Raw genomic sequence first — 19,684 nt, forward strand, 5'->3', positions numbered from 1 at the left:
GATAATTCCGTTTTATATGAATTCCATGTTGTACGAGTCACTTAGATTTTACAAATATGTGAGCCGTTCACAACCCGGCACACGTATTTGTAAAATCTAAGTGACTCGTACAACATGGAATTCATATAAAACGGAATAATGTATTTGCAAATTGAGTCACACGGTAACGTTTCTATTGAACTAGAATGTCGTTTGCATAAAATTTTTATATTTTATTACTAAATTGGCTTATTTTTTTTAAAGTATTTCTAATTAATTTCTTTTAAATGACATCATCTTTCTCTACAAGTTCATAAATTCTTTTATAAAAAAAACTTAATGATTAAATTTTAAATTACAGACTAAAATTGAATTAAAGTATATATAAAATGCCTTATAAACTGAATTCTACTGAAAATTGTTTTTGTTTTTTTTCAGTAGATTCCAGTGTTTTGTTCATTTATAAATAATTAGACTGTCAAATACAATGTAAGAAACATGATATTTGACAGTTGTATGCCCCATCGATTTTTTAAAAAATTTATTAAATATAACTATTTAGATCAAAAATCAGCCACTTTTTACGTGGCTCTACCGAATAAAAAATGAATTTTTTGTCATTTAAATATTTAGTATCTTAGCACTGTAATGGCGCGGGTGAAGAAATTTCAGTAACAAAAAAAACGAAGTGCTAAGATGCTTTCTTTTTTTTTTCTTTTTAGTTCTATATTGGGTTGATATGGATGGGGCAGAATCTTACCCCCCGGTACCTGAAGAATTCTTGCGATCACCATTGGATTGGGCGACATTTTCGGAAGAAGCGTTGAAACTGGACGTGGAATGTCTCCAAGCGTAATCTGCAATGATATCGGCTTCGGCATAACTTCCAGTTATGCTGGGTCGCTGGCTGTTGTTTAATTTGCTGCCAAAAATTGTCCAAATTGATGGTCTTCTGCTTCCCATACCTTGTTGCTCACGATTCTCCTCCTCTTCGCGTATATCTGGTAAAACTAATCCTTGTTGTTCCATCGGCACTCTAAAAGATATGGAATTGTTTTAAGCCCAATTTCTACTTGGGGGAGGCAAAATATTTTTAAATACTTACTGCATGTAAGCCACAGAGCCCCGATAAGTTTTCTTCTTGTAACTTAAAGAAGCTTCTGTATAGGGCAACTTCACGTCCAATTCATCATAATAAGAATCTTTAACCAACGGAGGAGGTTCACTGTTCAATGTATCCACTCCCAGATACGAAACCTAATTCGAGAATATTTTATAGCACGAAAGAAGCCTTAAAATGTGAAAACTCTCACACCATAGCCTTACTTTCATATGACGATCAATTATCCAATTCAGTTCAAAATCTTCATCATCATCTCCAAATGGATTGATAAGTTGTTCGGCTACCTAAATCAGAAAAACGTTTCAAACTTTGTTTTCTTATTAAATTTCTCTAATGTAATTTATAGAGAAATCTTTACCTTCAAAAGTCCCATGTAGAATAAAATTTCTAAAACTGTGAAGACTGGAAAGTAACAGTCAAAAGGGACTTTTTCTTGAAGAATTTTTTCGGGACTGTTCACATATTGTCGACCCAAAATACAAGCAAAATAAAATGCGTATGTTGCAATTGTAACAACCTATAATTGTAAATCTATATGAATTTCATTTCTTATTGGTTATGTAGGTATATGGGCATCCTCAGAGATGGCAAAGGAGGACCTTTCCACCTAGGATCGAGTGAAAAATCCCACAAATTATAATCGTAAAAGTGATTGAACCCTCGACCAAGTTATTCTCTGTCTTTTTGTATTGATGCAATACTTTATAACCCCCAAAATTAAATAATTACATAAAAATCTATTCATGTAATTATTTATCTCAAGCTTTGCCCATCACCTTGGAAAATTTTTCTGAGGACGCCCATAGTTATAAAGTTATATCTCAGTATTTACANTTTAAGAACGTCGTTAATAAAGAAACATTCTACATATTGCTACCAGATTTTCTACTCTTTTACAAATTGGTCAGTGAGAAGAGCACCAACAACTTAAAATTTACCATTGGTGTCTTCTCTGCCTAAATAATGTATGTTTTTCTTCTGTTCAGGAGTTTTAAAAGTAAATTTCTATCCTTATATTGTTATTAAAACAATAATAATAATAGGAATAGAAATAAGAAAAGTCTGATAAGATCAGTCCTGATATTTTCGAAAGTACATTATATTTATATTGACTCTAAGATTCCCTTACATTTTCTCCACCCCGTGGGCATCAAGAGGACATTTTTAAATCATACCCATTGTGGGCCTGACCGACCCACAACGAGACAGAGCCCCATATATCAGGAAAAATTCCTGGTGTTTTCTGCCCGGATTAAAATATCCAACCGTAATTTAAGCTTTATATGTAAAATATTTAAAAGATAAAATCATTTCTGATCATAAATATAATTTTATTAAATTCGAATGTTTCTTTTTTTCACAATGTTAAAAAATAAATCTTTTTTCAGTAAATTCATTTATTCAAATATACAATATCGACAACTATGTGTATAAATACTTTCTCCGTTGAAAAAAAAGAAGGTAGGAAAATTCTGTCGGAACGTCATCCTTCTTAACAGAAAGAAAAACAACCCGTTGACCAACGAATGGCGCATATATCACAGGAAGGGGGAAAAGTGAACATTTGGCAACGTCTTTCCGTCGTTGACTGCCTTTGAAACATTCCTTTAACGATTCTTCTATATGCCATCTCCCTAAATCTCCGTCTGTTGGCTCGCTTAGGGAATGGCTACGCTCGATACTCACCCGTTTCCTTTATTACCATCAAACTTCCGGGGTTAGACCGCTACGAAGTCACTCGACCCCGAGTTAATTCTTTTTAATCGTAAATATTGTGAGATTTTCGTCATACGAACTCTTGTCTGTCTTCCACTGAAATTACAGTGTCCGGTTTATCGATCGTAAGTGATACGACGTTGGAAGTAGTAGGAATTGATGCTGTCGATGATTTACTACCTTCCGAAACACTAGTTTCTGTAGTGCGCGGTGTAGGAGATTCGGAGGATCTTTGTCTTACCGGCTCTCGACTCCTCTTCTCCACCTTTTTCTGTTCTCTCGAGCCGGGTCTACTTCTTCTCGCCGGCGATTTTCTAGAAGGGCATTCGGGAGGCCCTTCTATTCTACTTGGTTTACTTTCTCTTTTCTCTGTGCTTTCGTACCCACCCGCGGGATCCGTGGCTTCTTCCTCCGGAAACGAAGATTGTAGGTTCCGAGGAAGGATCTCGGGTGGTAATCTATAATCTTCGCTAGAACTAGATTCTTGTTTCTCTGTGGAAGGCCTTCTAATGGCATTCTGTCGAAGTATCTTATGATCCCTACTTGACTGACCAGAGAAAGATCGTCTAGGTTCTTTCACCGGCGTACAAGGTTTCTCTACAGGAATTTCCGTTTCTCCTTCTTGTACGTTTGGCATACTATGGAACTCGGTAGTGACCGTATCTTGCGAGCACGCTGACGAACTACTTTGAGATTTCTTTTCTTTATAAGCCTGACGCCTATCCGATAACTTAGGCTTTTTACTACTCCAAAGATCCGCAATATTTAGCGAAGAAGATCGAAGAGGGACGGGTCTTCCTCCCGCTAGTTTTACAGATTCTTCACCGTTGGATGGTGGCGAAGATACCGTTATTTGAACGGAAGGATGCGGATGTTGAGGATCCGATTGTAGCTCGTGACTTTCTTTAATGGTCTTGCACGGAGAAACAGATCTCATCTTCCATTTGCGGCAAACTTCGTAGTATTGATCTACGGAGGGTTGCTTGTTTTTTTTAAACAGCGATTTATAAGATTTTCCATTTCTTTTCGCTTGCTGAGATCTTGGTGGCTTTTCGCTTTCACTCGATTTCTGATAACCTCCCGATTTTGCATCTTTGTACTTCATCATCGATTCCGGTAAGTCTTGACTGGACGATTCTTGATATAAATCTCCATCGCGAGTTCTGGAATTGAAAGAAACAGCAATCGATAAAATAGATCTGTCCACTTGATAAATCGTAATTATAGAAGAAGTGGCAAGAGCAAAAAAGATTATTATATATTAATTAAACTATAGAACCAATTAATCTTTACATTTTTAATTGGTTATACAGCAGAAGCTCGTTAATTCGTCATGCTATTATTCGGCTCACGTATAGCTTTTGTGAATTATATGTTTACAGTACATGTCTGGAAAGTAAATATTACGTGCATATCGATCATTATCAATAGATTTGATCAGATTTTCTATCAATTTTGATACAGTACATGACTATAAAGTCCGTTATCTTCAGATTGATCATAAACAATAGCCAGTAATCCGGCTCTGGAAGTGCCAACTTAACGAACTTCTACCGTAATTTAAAAATTTTAAATATGTCTACAGAGTTCAGACAAAATAGCATGAAATTGGCCCCATATACTGGAAATTATGTGTAATTCTTGTTGTTCCCAAATTGTGTTAAGTAACATAAAATCTGAAATAATAGTCTGTAAATAGATATTCTAATTTATTCGTTAATATCTATGACACAATATAATGTTAAAGAATAAATTAAAAGTTAATCAAGGATAATAATAGGATTCATGTAGTTATAGTTTAATATTAATTTATACTGTATTCTTAAGTAAGTTATACCAAACGTCCTTCGTATGACTCTAGATAAAAGGTGGAAGAGCATAGCTTTAGTGGCTTCTAGTGCCACCTAATAATAGCGTAGTTTTGTATAAATTATAGGTTATCTATGTGTAAAACATAAGTTAAAACGGGTGCGGATTAGGCGTTGGGGCAAGTTATATGCAAATTTTTAATTGTAATTACGACGATTTTATTTTCGTTCTACCAATTTTATGAAGCTCGCGTGCTATATCCACGAGCCTATAACTTATTTGATACTCAAACTCATTTCTATGCTGTACTGTTTCTTCATTCTTTTTAGAAAAATTAAGTAAAAAACAATATGCTTTCTGTTATTTTTTAAAATATAATTTTGTGTATATCTTTGAAAAAGTATGCTGAATTTATACATTTATGTGGCCTTATGAGATTCAATGATGTATATCGTCAAAAGATAACTTATCTGGTACATTCGTATGTACCAGATAAGTTATTCTTTCCTAATGGGGGATCTACAGGATGGGTGAAAAGTAACTAGTCATTGATAAATCGCTATAATTTCTACATTTCTATGCAAAAATGATGAAAATTATTTGATATGTACTGTACCTTAATGGAAATACAAATGCATATCAAAAATTTAAGGTACGTACTGGCATCGTGATGCGTTTTCCTCAGATTGTGATGTGGATGGACAACCACTTCTCTGTGCGTTCGCGACCTGTGGTCATTAGCTTCGAATGAAAATTCTTGATTGTTTCTAGATAGATTACGGCTAACGTTCCTTCGCTGTATGCCACCATTTTTGCACAACAACCACTGATTTCCATACCTCGTAGCGTGCAATAATCTGTGCTCGCTGCTAAACAGACAAGCGAGAGTCTATCTTTCTTTCACTGCTCGTGTAGCCTCTTTCGATCACTGCTCACACCATCGATACAGGAATTCTAAAATTCCAATGATGGATGTACATGAACACATAAATTTTATCGCTCTTGCTTTATTATTACAAAAATTATAGCTTTCTCTCAATGCCTAGTTACTTTCCATAACACTATAGTTTCACCCTATAGGACAAGTTACTTTTAAACATCATATGTTTAAAATTATGAAAAATATAAATACATAATGTACAAGTTTTATTTTATTTGGTAGATTACTATTAATTTAATGCAAGAGTTGAATAATTTAGGCTAACTATGTGTAGTAATATTAAAAGTCTTATCATCTGTGGATATATTTTTAAATGCTTCTTTAATTTAGGGCAATAATCTATAATAATAAGGAGAAAAATTTGGATTTTTGAGTAGTTAATGCAGTTTAAAAAGCAATTGTTGTAGTTGTAAATGTATATTTTTAGAATGGATTGTATACAGAATGAGTCACAATGTAGAACCATTCGATTGAATCACAAAAATCTATGAGTTCAGAAAATCTCTCTCGATTTTTTATTCTACAGAACATTCCATTACCAAAATTAATTTATTAATTTATGAAAGCAAGAAAAAAACATAAAAATTTCTACAGAAATACCTAATTATTTTAATAAGAGTATAAGAATGTGGAGGAAACTCAGAAGAATCAGAGAATTTCTAGTTTTAAACGATTTTATGCTGTCAATTAATGTGCCCATAATGTAATTTTTTAACCCCATTAATTCAATTCATAGCAATAGGAAAATGTCTCGATCCATTTTATCTTCTACTTATCAACAAACATGTCTTTTTTTCAAGTATTTTCAAGTAAAATGTTGCAAATGATTTAATGAAAATTTTCATAATCAACTAATTTGTAGGAATTATTTAGCCTCCCCCATCTTTCTTCAGTGAAACAATAGAAATTATCATTATAGATATATATCCATTAAGTAACAATTAGCCGAATTTTATCGACTGAATTTTTCATGAGACCACGTTTGTAAAACCTGTATTAAATTCGAAAAGAAGAATAAGGTATTTACATAATGACAGTTACAAGTTGGATCATACCAGTAAATAGTATAAACAGTTTTTGGCAAGAGCACTGTAGTCACTACAAACGTGATGGATAGTCAACTGTCTAGAACACAGCCATATCTTTAGCTAACAGTAAGGTGAGATTAAAATAGATTACAATTATTACCTTTAAAAACGCTCCAGAATTATAATTATAAACTTAAAATATTCATATGATTAAATTATAATTAAATAATTTTTTTTTTGTAATCAGTTTAAAAAAACTTTGAAATGTATTGTGTGAAAGATCAAATTCTATATTAATTTAGCAATAATTCTTATTCTATTTTATTATTTTGGCTGCATAAATATTGAAATTTAAATAAAAAAAAACTATATATATAATCAGACATAATATATATAATTTATGGTGGAATTTACTATTTTCTTTGTTAGTTTATCTGGAAGTATTAAGGGAAACGAAAGCGATGTCCCTTAACAAAACATTTAAAATAATAAAAATAAAACTTATTTAACTCTTCTACCTGAAATAAAAGCATACATAAATTTAAAAAGGCTTATTTTTTATGCACACATATGTATAAAAATAGATCTGTGCATATTCCCGATGCTTCTCTTATAATACTTGCTTATACTACGCATATATTCAGTAAAAATAATAAAATATAGAATATTTGTGCAACATATAATCTAGTTTAAAAATATATTCATTGTAAATCAATAAAAACAGTTATATTTATCAGTGAAAAATCAAATCAGAAGTAAGTTTGAAGATTGTCATCTGATATGAATGTAAGCTGATAATTATAATAAGAATTAAATCAATTTTAATTAAAATTTATACATAATTAAATAAAATCATATTTAAATATGAAATTTTTAAATGTTTCTCTATATTTTTATTTATTTTTTTTATTTTTTAAGTACAGTTGGAACTCTTTTATGAAGTACTTTCTGCCAAATGAATTTCATAAACAACAACTGCAAATAGAATGAATGATTTAAAATATCTATTAAAAAATAATAAATAAAATAGAAATAACTTATTTTTATACACAAAATTTTATTTAAAGAATTCTGAATTATTTATAAAAATTAAGCTTCAAAGAGGATAAATAAAATCGTGCCCCGCACGTACACACATCAACATCCAAATATACAGAAAAACCCTTAATTTCTCGAAGTTTCAACGTGCCCTGACTTCAAAAATGTAAAAATTTTGGATGGGCCATTTCCTGACCGATCACCATTCTTTCCCTCTCAGCTTGGAAAGTAAAAAATTAATCCACAATGATTGAACTTAATATGTTATAAGAGGAGGGTTGGGGAAAAATACGTCATACTCAGGCTCAGATAATGGGACTAGAAGAACCATTTTGATCACTCCCAAAATTTAGTCTTTTTTTATTACGTAAAATACAGGACATGCCCAAGCTTCTCGCTTCTCTCAGCAACTACTCATAGACATAAAAGGGAGAATTGTTAGTTAATTGTTACTTAATAGTTCGAATTTAAATCGAACATTGAATGCAGAAGGAAAAAATATTGAAAATAATAGCCAGGAAAACACGATCGATTTACGAGTGAACAACTAATAATTGTAACAGATCTTTAAGGAAATGAATACTGAAAGTCATAAGAATCTTTTAAAATAATTTATCAATTGTCTATTGAATTAAGAAGCTGAAAAATTAAATTATGAAAATTATAATTATATGAAAAGTAGTTTTCAGAATTATACCCTATACGACAGGGATTTCGAACCTTTTTGAGTCTACGTACCATATACTTAGTTTTAAAAATGTTTATGTATGACAAAGTTTTAGACTTCAAATAACAAAATTTAAATAAATTAAACTAATATACTTTAATTAGAATAAATATAAAAAAGCTGATAGAAAAAAGGATGATAAGACAGAGGATAAAACGAAATCATATGGTACGTTACGTGCCACTTTGGGCGATCATTCCATAGGTTCTCCATCCCTGCTATACGAGAATATGCAATTTAATCTTTCCTATATTAAAAATTCGATGAATAAATATACGCAATTCTTTTATTAGTTTAATTAATAAAGGCGGTGTCGCTAAAACAATAATTGCCACTCCCTGAAACAACGAGCAATAAACGAATCCCGTTAAAATATATAAAAACATCCCACAAGTTGCATAACTTTTCCGGCTATTATGAGATTTCATTTTAAAAGTAACCTTTATATTGTTAATTACAATAAAAAGACAAACGGCTTAATTATGAGGATACAGATAAGTTTTATAAAAAGTTGTAAATGATAATAAGGAGTAAAATCTTCATTAGGTCCGATCACACTCTAGATATAACACATGATCATGTTGAACACTGCTAATTAATAAGTGACATGTTTATGTACGGAACGGTAAATACAGATCTTTAATATAGCAGGAGCAAGAGATACGAGGAAACAAATCAGGAAGATTTTTGGTAAAATAAAACAGATAATGTCCACTTAATTTACACCAAGGATGTCCAATCCGCGGCCCAAAGCGTGGCCCGCGGGCCGTATTTATTAGGTACATTTTCATTTATTTAGTAAAGTATATCGTAAAAATTCTTCTGGTTTCACTGGATACACTTTGATGTCTTAATTGGTGGTATAATTTGTAACTTTTCAATCAAAAAATAGGTGGCATGGTCTGTCATTTTCACTGTTTCAGTTTCAAAGATTTTTCTAATGAAGTGATGTTAATGATAAAAATTGGGTGCCTTTCATTAGGCGGATGAAAAAGATCCAATCCCACTTTTCAAAAGAGTGTCAGCCATTTTTAGTGACTCGAGGCTAGGCCTAATGCCTAAATGGAAGGGGGCTTTATATTCTTTATTTCTTTCTAATTTGATGAAATTGTCAATTTATCTAGAAAATTGTTATGCGTGTTGGGTAGTACATACCGTTGTGAACGATTCTTTTCGTGCGTGAAAAACATCAAACTACTGAAAGAAATATGTCGAGTGATTCCCATTTAACTAACATTATAAGAATAAAGAATATAACTAAATTTCTAATTGATTCTTTGATTAAAATATATAATATTTTGCATTAAAATAAAGCATTTACTGACAGTTAAAATACTAAAATATTCTAAAGAAACTGTAGAGAAACATGATATAAAATATTCTTGATAAACAAATCATATTTATTAGATAGACTATACATAAAATTTCCAATAAAACTGCTAAAGAATGACCTCTTCAATCGTTTTCATCTTAAATAAATGAACGATTCTAGTTATTTATTTACAAGATATTAATTATCTTTTCTGAAAATTTATCAATTTAATCGAATTCATTTAATCTTAGCTAATGAATGATATATTTTTTATTTGTTTAAAATTTTTCAGAGTTCTACAAATAAACAGAAATCGATCTCGTTATAGAGAAAATGTCATTGTCCAGTTAGAAGTTTAAGTAAATTTGATAAATGGAAGATAGCTCATGTAAGTAAACATTTCATGATTTATGGCTTGTCTCTTCGAGGTGATCAGTGTTTAGTGTTAAGTATCTTCGTGGCCGAATTAGGAAAGCGGTTATCATCAAAATTAACCTTTTTACTCATTAAATAAATGTCAAAACTCTCGTAAAATTTTATTCGAAAAACGTTCTAGAACGTTATTTTTATATACAATTTTTTTTTTTCCTGGAAAATACAATCGGCCCCCCTATAACACTGTTGATTATTCCCTTTTTTATGAATTCCATGTTGTACGAGTCACTTAGATTTTACAAATATGTGAGCCGTTCACAACCCGGCACACGTATTTGTAAAATCTAAGTGACTCGTACAACATGGAATTCATATAAAACGGAATAATGTATTTGCAAATTGAGTCACACGGTAACGTTTCTATTGAACTAGAATGTCGTTTGCATAAAATTTTTATATTTTATTACTAAATTGGCTTATTTTTTTTAAAGTATTTCTAATTAATTTCTTTTAAATGACATCATCTTTCTCTACAAGTTCATAAATTCTTTTATAAAAAAAACTTAATGATTAAATTTTAAATTACAGACTAAAATTGAATTAAAGTATATATAAAATGCCTTATAAACTGAATTCTACTGAAAATTGTTTTTGTTTTTTTTCAGTAGATTCCAGTGTTTTGTTCATTTATAAATAATTAGACTGTCAAATACAATGTAAGAAACATGATATTTGACAGTTGTATGCCCCATCGATTTTTTAAAAAATTTATTAAATATAACTATTTAGATCAAAAATCAGCCACTTTTTACGTGGCTCTACCGAATAAAAAATGAATTTTTTGTCATTTAAATATTTAGTATCTTAGCACTGTAATGGCGCGGGTGAAGAAATTTCAGTAACAAAAAAAACGAAGTGCTAAGATGCTTTCTTTTTTTTTTCTTTTTAGTTCTATATTGGGTTGATATGGATGGGGCAGAATCTTACCCCCCGGTACCTGAAGAATTCTTGCGATCACCATTGGATTGGGCGACATTTTCGGAAGAAGCGTTGAAACTGGACGTGGAATGTCTCCAAGCGTAATCTGCAATGATATCGGCTTCGGCATAACTTCCAGTTATGCTGGGTCGCTGGCTGTTGTTTAATTTGCTGCCAAAAATTGTCCAAATTGATGGTCTTCTGCTTCCCATACCTTGTTGCTCACGATTCTCCTCCTCTTCGCGTATATCTGGTAAAACTAATCCTTGTTGTTCCATCGGCACTCTAAAAGATATGGAATTGTTTTAAGCCCAATTTCTACTTGGGGGAGGCAAAATATTTTTAAATACTTACTGCATGTAAGCCACAGAGCCCCGATAAGTTTTCTTCTTGTAACTTAAAGAAGCTTCTGTATAGGGCAACTTCACGTCCAATTCATCATAATAAGAATCTTTAACCAACGGAGGAGGTTCACTGTTCAATGTATCCACTCCCAGATACGAAACCTAATTCGAGAATATTTTATAGCACGAAAGAAGCCTTAAAATGTGAAAACTCTCACACCATAGCCTTACTTTCATATGACGATCAATTATCCAATTCAGTTCAAAATCTTCATCATCATCTCCAAATGGATTGATAAGTTGTTCGGCTACCTAAATCAGAAAAACGTTTCAAACTTTGTTTTCTTATTAAATTTCTCTAATGTAATTTATAGAGAAATCTTTACCTTCAAAAGTCCCATGTAGAATAAAATTTCTAAAACTGTGAAGACTGGAAAGTAACAGTCAAAAGGGACTTTTTCTTGAAGAATTTTTTCGGGACTGTTCACATATTGTCGACCCAAAATACAAGCAAAATAAAATGCGTATGTTGCAATTGTAACAACCTATAATTGTAAATCTATATGAATTTCATTTCTTATTGGTTATGTAGGTATATGGGCATCCTCAGAGATGGCAAAGGAGGACCTTTCCACCTAGGATCGAGTGAAAAATCCCACAAATTATAATCGTAAAAGTGATTGAACCCTCGACCAAGTTATTCTCTGTCTTTTTGTATTGATGCAATACTTTATAACCCCCAAAATTAAATAATTACATAAAAATCTATTCATGTAATTATTTATCTCAAGCTTTGCCCATCACCTTGGAAAATTTTTCTGAGGACGCCCATAGTTATAAAGTTATATCTCAGTATTTACAATTGACTTTGTAATCTATATAATAATAATTTATTAAATACTAAAATAGAAAATATTTTTAGAAATTTTTAATAAATAAACTGGCATTTAAATCCATATATAAAGATAATTTCTCAATAAGATTATAAAATTTTAAGACAAAGACAATATATATATGAAAATAGATGATTCATTTTAAATTTTAGATCTAAATGAGAATTTTATCATCATTATTTAGCCCTTTTATGTATATTATATCATAAAAAATATATATATATTTAATACATAAAATTTAAAATTCTATTTAGTTTTTTCAATTTTAAATAATATATTTGAATATTATTTGGCTCAAGAATTGAGTACTGTTGGTTTGTAGATAACTATTGTGGTGACCCACAAATTAGTAATAAAATTCATGAAGCAGATAATTTACATTTTATAGCATTTTTAAATCATTAGTTTGGTGTTTTTACTTTTGATCTTTGTTTAAATTAAACCTGTTTGAATCTGTTTCAAGACCATCCATAACAATTATAGTCTCCTGGTAAATTTTAATCTCATAGAGGAGGCTTTATTATGGTATCATGAGCTCTCCGACAAGTGTCCCTTGGGTGGGTGTCTTAAGCTAAGTCAAAACATTATTTAATAATGTTTTGACTTAGCTTAAGAATGTGTTTTATTATATTTCAACTGAAATATAAGTTATAATCAGGGCTTGAGATGAGACAAGACGAGGGCCAGATAATTAAAAAAAATTTTTTTCAACCATTTTATCAAAAGAAAGTATAACTTACATTGTTTTCGTATAGATAAAACACTAGTTTAAGGGTATCTTCTATGTCCAAAAAAGAGATGGACCAGCAGCCAATCTAGGCCAAGTGGTCCTGCTCTCTTTCTTGGCCTAAATTTACTTATTGTTATTATTTTAAGTAAGTAAGTAAGATTATTCGTGTCAGTGGTGTTAATTTATTAAATAATAAAGAAAAATCGTATTAAAATGGCAGAAAAGTTTATTTAAAAGTCAATCATATAAATTATGTTTAAGATTATGCTATAATGCACAGTTCTTGTGAATACTTGTATGCTAATAAAGATAAATGAATTTGTAAATTTCTGTTAATTTTTAAAAAAATAAGTGCATATTTTAATATAACACTTGTCATTAACATGAATATAACGAATGAACAGTATGGCATAGAACTTCATTGGATCAATTTACAGAAAGCAGATAACCTTTTTATCAGACAACCTGGCAAAGTGTCAATAAATAATAGAATTGTCTGGGATCTTTCTTTATTTTGAACAGTTCAAGAAATCTATTGTTCTACATTCTATATATTTTTTTTGTTCTATGTCAATGAACTATTTTCTTTCTATATGAGGATTTTCATACCACATTAAGCATCCGTTTCAATTTCGTATACTGTTTTCGTGTTCTATTCACGAGTAAGTTGATTGAAAGCACCTCCTGTATAGAGAGAGAGAGAGAGATAAAGAAGAAGAAGAAAAAAAGAAATCCAGCAAAACTAATTACAAGATTATTTATAGTATTTAAGGTATCAAGTGAAGGGAGAATGGTTTATTTTTATTAGATATCCTTATTGGAAAAGTTATTAATGGATTCAAGTCGCTTATCGACTAAGAAAATGAACAATCGCTTCGATGTTTTGATGATTTATATAGAAATTTCCATTAATGGTATTTTATTTACATAAATATAGTCATTTACTATATGTAGACCTGTATATTTTTTTTTTTCAATTTTTTCGTGAATTAATAATAATTATAAATTTAGAAACGTAAAGAAGCATCGAGATAATCTGGAATGGATCGGTTTAATGAAATAATGCAACGCAACACACGGGCGATCTGCCAAGAGGAGGTGGACTTTTATGGGGAAACTGGCCCCTGTTTAGGGATTAGGCACGTGGAATAGTAACCCACGTGTTTCAATTTCAGTTTTATACACTTCGCCACTGATTAGCTTGAGAAATTCTGTCTAGCACCATACAGTTTTATAAAACTCTATTGGTTTTATTTCTTCATTATATCGACATTTCTGTCTTTTAATATTACATACGAGATTTCTTATTGACTTCTTCCCTAACTTACTATGTTTGCTGCACGCATATTTCAATCAATTTCATTAATTTTGGATGGAAAATGTCGTTACATTATGCAAATAAGCTATAAACATTCTACTATAAATTACTTTATTTTATTTAAAATGCGTTAATGAAATTCTGAATTGATAATTTGTTAATAAGAAAATAATATAAAGTAGGTAAATGTAAACTTGAACTTGTCCTTACTGTTATATTATGAATTGTATAATAATGAAAGGCCCGTGTAGGACAAACAGGTTTTATTCCACCATTTAATTATTGTTTTTTTTTTAATGAGATATTTTCTATTTTCATTTCCAAAACAGATCTATTTGATTCACGACCCTATAAGTAAAAATATTTATATAATATTCATTATATTTTGTACAGAAGAAATGATATTTTAATAAAACTAAATCTGTGGTAAATAAATTCTCGTTTTCTATTCAATTGTGAGAATAACACATTTTCAACCAACCATTATTGCCAAGTTAATACCAGCATCGAGTCGAGCCAAAAAATATATGGGCCATTTCACTTATGGCAGTACTAAATTAATAATTCAAATGTCACTGTCTTGCATTCGTTGTTTTTTTTTCTTTTTCTTGTTTTCTTTTTTTATTATAATGTTAACTGTATTGTGGTCCGTTGCCAATGTGAAGAGAAATTAACAAAAGTACGATGTACGCAAGCGTAGAAAGAAATAGAAATTCGTTAATTACACTCCGATGCGATTGGCTAAATGTAAAATTTAAATTTTCAGAAATCAGAGTTAATTTGGAAACAAAATAGTACTTAATAATAATAATAATAATAATAATAATATACAGTCGTCCCCCTATAACGCTGTTGATTTTTCCGTTTTATATGAATTCCATGTTGTANAGTATTAAGGGAAACGAAAGCGATGTCCCTTAACAAAACATTTAAAATAATAAAAATAAAACTTATTTAACTCTTCTACCTGAAATAAAAGCATACATAAATTTAAAAAGGCTTATTTTTTATGCACACATATGTATAAAAATAGATCTGTGCATATTCCCGATGCTTCCCTTATAATACTTGCTTATACTACGCATATATTCAGTAAAAATAATAAAATATAGAATATTTGTGCAACATATAATCTAGTTTAAAAATATATTCATTGTAAATCAATAAAAACAGTTATATTTATCAGTGAAAAATCAAATCAGAAGTAAGTTTGAAGATTGTCATCTGATATGAATGTAAGCTGATAATTATAATAAGAATTAAATCAATTTTAATTAAAATCAACCATTCAATTTAATTCATTTTTCTTTCATTCTAATTTAATATGTCTGAAGTATGTTTAATGTTTAATGGTAGAGGATAAAATCGGGAGCTGGATCCACACTTAAATTATGATAATGTATTTAAATGTAGGTTCTACTCCCGACTTTTTCTTCTGCCATTAAACATTAAACATACTCCAAACATTAAATTATTAATTAAAAATCCTATCTTCCCCTCTTCTCTTCAGAATCTTCTATGAATGCATTGTCATGCTAATAAATTGTTGAAATTTAAAATTAGCTTAGACAACGATGACACATTTACCTATATTTTTTTTTGGCAAAGAAAACAAACACGGTAACTTGAAAAAAGAAATGGCTTCAACTCTTTTTATTGTCTCGTTTAAAGTAGCCTGATCTTATTCGTTAATTGCAACTTATGGAAAAATATTTTATTTATTAATAATTAAATTATAGAAACACATCTTGAGAATGACAATAAAAACATTCGATGCTAAGGTAATTCCTACAGGTAGCTCCTATTAGGCAATGGTAGATCCTAGGATCTACCATAGCCTATATAGCTTATCATATGCAGGAAAATCATCTAGGTTGATAAAATAATGTAATGCAACACGTGGGTCATCTGCCAGGAGGGTGGATGTTTCCCGGAAGCACTTTCTATAGGAAACTGGCACATATTTATGTGTTAGACACGTGAAAACCAGGAAAATCGGCGTGGCCATCCCATTGATGAGGCACAAATTCGTAATTAATACCAGTGTTTAGCGGCTTTTATCCAATGCAAACTATTTTATATTATTCAATTTAAAGTACTTAATTAAATTTATAGACCATGAAATACACTTATTTAAATCTTAAAACATGGCACTTCTATAAGATTTTTCAGCATTTTAATTAAATAATAATAATAAATTTAAATTGTAGTTTAATATTACATTCGTTGACTGATTTATTTATTATGTGTTAACAATTTTATAATACTTTAAATGACGAACATAAGAATTTTAATTGAATGACAATAACTGTAAGGAGTAGGTAATGCCACGCGAAAAGAAACATCTGTGTTATATTTAGTTATATTGCTGAACGGTTGCCAGGTGAAAGAATAATAAGAAATTCGTGTTATTTGTAATAAAATGAAGCACTTTTTAATTATATTTATTCAAATAAAAAATGAAGAAAGTGTTTTTTTAAAANAAAAATTAAGCTTCAAAGAGGATAAATAAAATCGTGCCCCGCACGTACACACATCAACATCCAAATATACAGAAAAACCCTTAATTTCTCGAAGTTTCAACGTGCCCTGACTTCAAAAATGTAAAAATTTTGGATGGGCCATTTCCTGACCGATCACCATTCTTTCCCTCTCAGCTTGGAAAGTAAAAAATTAATCCACAATGATTGAACTTAATATGTTATAAGAGGAGGGTTGGGGAAAAATACGTCATACTCAGGCTCAGATAATGGGACTAGAAGAACCATTTTGATCACTCCCAAAATTTAGTCTTTTTTTATTACGTAAAATACAGGACATGCCCAAGCTTCTCGCTTCTCTCAGCAACTACTCATAGACATAAAAGGGAGAATTGTTAGTTAATTGTTACTTAATAGTTCGAATTTAAATCGAACATTGAATGCAGAAGGAAAAAATATTGAAAATAATAGCCAGGAAAACACGATCGATTTACGAGTGAACAACTAATAATTGTAACAGATCTTTAAGGAAATGAATACTGAAAGTCATAAGAATCTTTTAAAATAATTTATCAATTGTCTATTGAATTAAGAAGCTGAAAAATTAAATTATGAAAATTATAATTATATGAAAAGTAGTTTTCAGAATTATACCCTATACGACAGGGATTTCGAACCTTTTTGAGTCTACGTACCATATACTTAGTTTTAAAAATGTTTATGTATGACAAAGTTTTAGACTTCAAATAACAAAATTTAAATAAATTAAACTAATATACTTTAATTAGAATAAATATAAAAAAGCTGATAGAAAAAAGGATGATAAGACAGAGGATAAAACGAAATCATATGGTACGTTACGTGCCACTTTGGGCGATCATTCCATAGGTTCTCCATCCCTGCTATACGAGAATATGCAATTTAATCTTTCCTATATTAAAAATTCGATGAATAAATATACGCAATTCTTTTATTAGTTTAATTAATAAAGGCGGTGTCGCTAAAACAATAATTGCCACTCCCTGAAACAACGAGCAATAAACGAATCCCGTTAAAATATATAAAAACATCCCACAAGTTGCATAACTTTTCCGGCTATTATGAGATTTCATTTTAAAAGTAACCTTTATATTGTTAATTACAATAAAAAGACAAACGGCTTAATTATGAGGATACAGATAAGTTTTATAAAAAGTTGTAAATGATAATAAGGAGTAAAATCTTCATTAGGTCCGATCACACTCTAGATATAACACATGATCATGTTGAACACTGCTAATTAATAAGTGACATGTTTATGTACGGAACGGTAAATACAGATCTTTAATATAGCAGGAGCAAGAGATACGAGGAAACAAATCAGGAAGATTTTTGGTAAAATAAAACAGATAATGTCCACTTAATTTACACCAAGGATGTCCAATCCGCGGCCCAAAGCGTGGCCCGCGGGCCGTATTTATTAGGTACATTTTCATTTATTTAGTAAAGTATATCGTAAAAATTCTTCTGGTTTCACTGGATACACTTTGATGTCTTAATTGGTGGTATAATTTGTAACTTTTCAATCAAAAAATAGGTGGCATGGTCTGTCATTTTCACTGTTTCAGTTTCAAAGATTTTTCTAATGAAGTGATGTTAATGATAAAAATTGGGTGCCTTTCATTAGGCGGATGAAAAAGATCCAATCCCACTTTTCAAAAGAGTGTCAGCCATTTTTAGTGACTCGAGGCTAGGCCTAATGCCTAAATGGAAGGGGGCTTTATATTCTTTATTTCTTTCTAATTTGATGAAATTGTCAATTTATCTAGAAAATTGTTATGCGTGTTGGGTAGTACATACCGTTGTGAACGATTCTTTTCGTGCGTGAAAAACATCAAACTACTGAAAGAAATATGTCGAGTGATTCCCATTTAACTAACATTATAAGAATAAAGAATATAACTAAATTTCTAATTGATTCTTTGATTAAAATATATAATATTTTGCATTAAAATAAAGCATTTACTGACAGTTAAAATACTAAAATATTCTAAAGAAACTGTAGAGAAACATGATATAAAATATTCTTGATAAACAAATCATATTTATTAGATAGACTATACATAAAATTTCCAATAAAACTGCTAAAGAATGACCTCTTCAATCGTTTTCATCTTAAATAAATGAACGATTCTAGTTATTTATTTACAAGATATTAATTATCTTTTCTGAAAATTTATCAATTTAATCGAATTCATTTAATCTTAGCTAATGAATGATATATTTTTTATTTGTTTAAAATTTTTCAGAGTTCTACAAATAAACAGAAATCGATCTCGTTATAGAGAAAATGTCATTGTCCAGTTAGAAGTTTAAGTAAATTTGATAAATGGAAGATAGCTCATGTAAGTAAACATTTCATGATTTATGGCTTGTCTCTTCGAGGTGATCAGTGTTTAGTGTTAAGTATCTTCGTGGCCGAATTAGGAAAGCGGTTATCATCAAAATTAACCTTTTTACTCATTAAATAAATGTCAAAACTCTCGTAAAATTTTATTCGAAAAACGTTCTAGAACGTTATTTTTATATACAATTTTTTTTTTTCCTGGAAAATACAATCGGCCCCCCTATAACACTGTTGATTATTCCCTTTTTTATGAATTCCATGTTGTACGAGTCACTTAGATTTTACAAATACGTATGCCAGGCTGTGAAAGGCTCACGCATTTGTAAAATCTAAGTGACTCGTACAACGTGGAATTCATATAAAATGGAATTATCAACAGTGTTATGGGGGGTCGACTGTATTTACGGAAAATTAAATCCTATCGTTATTCCATTCTAAAATATTCTTGAATAATATATAAATTACATTATCTAAGTAAATATTACGTGATACAACGATTAAAATATTA

At 30.3% G+C, this 19,684-nt stretch overlaps 2 protein-coding genes and 1 long non-coding RNA gene across 3 annotated transcripts in view; 1 reads left to right on the forward strand and 2 right to left on the reverse strand.

Moving 5' to 3' along the window:
• Positions 1 to 427: 427 nt before the first annotated feature.
• Positions 428 to 1,829, reverse strand: LOC111642669 (bestrophin-1-like). The gene is made up of 4 exons (XM_023389042.1): positions 1,461 to 1,829; positions 1,306 to 1,386; positions 1,085 to 1,236; positions 428 to 1,015 (listed from the first exon to the last, which is right to left on the reverse strand). The coding sequence occupies exons 1-4, from the start codon at positions 1,473 to 1,475 to the stop codon at positions 736 to 738; spliced, it is 528 nt and encodes a 175-aa protein (XP_023244810.1). The 5' UTR covers positions 1,476 to 1,829; the 3' UTR covers positions 428 to 735.
• A 652-nt stretch (positions 1,830 to 2,481) lies between these two features.
• Positions 2,482 to 19,684, reverse strand: part of LOC111642660 (serine/arginine repetitive matrix protein 2-like) — a 36,524-nt gene continuing 19,321 nt past the window's right edge. Inside the window, exons 5-9 of the mRNA XM_023389031.1 lie at positions 11,756 to 11,914; positions 11,601 to 11,681; positions 11,380 to 11,531; positions 11,035 to 11,310; positions 2,482 to 3,981 (exon numbers count right to left, since the gene is read on the reverse strand). Of these exons, the coding sequence (XP_023244799.1) occupies positions 2,889 to 3,981; positions 11,035 to 11,310; positions 11,380 to 11,531; positions 11,601 to 11,681; positions 11,756 to 11,914 (1,761 nt within the window). The 3' untranslated portion in view covers positions 2,482 to 2,888. The remainder of the gene's footprint in view (positions 3,982 to 11,034; positions 11,311 to 11,379; positions 11,532 to 11,600; positions 11,682 to 11,755; positions 11,915 to 19,684) is intronic.
• Positions 5,659 to 11,130, forward strand: LOC111642661. The gene is made up of 3 exons (XR_002759582.1): positions 5,659 to 6,726; positions 9,965 to 10,060; positions 10,997 to 11,130. It is a non-coding gene; the product is annotated as an uncharacterized LOC111642661 (long non-coding RNA).

Source organism: Centruroides sculpturatus, unplaced genomic scaffold (assembly GCF_000671375.1).
Source record: "Centruroides sculpturatus isolate CEXI.00-Female unplaced genomic scaffold, Cexi_2.0 scaffold1549, whole genome shotgun sequence".
Lineage (NCBI taxonomy): Eukaryota > Metazoa > Arthropoda > Arachnida > Scorpiones > Buthidae > Centruroides > Centruroides sculpturatus.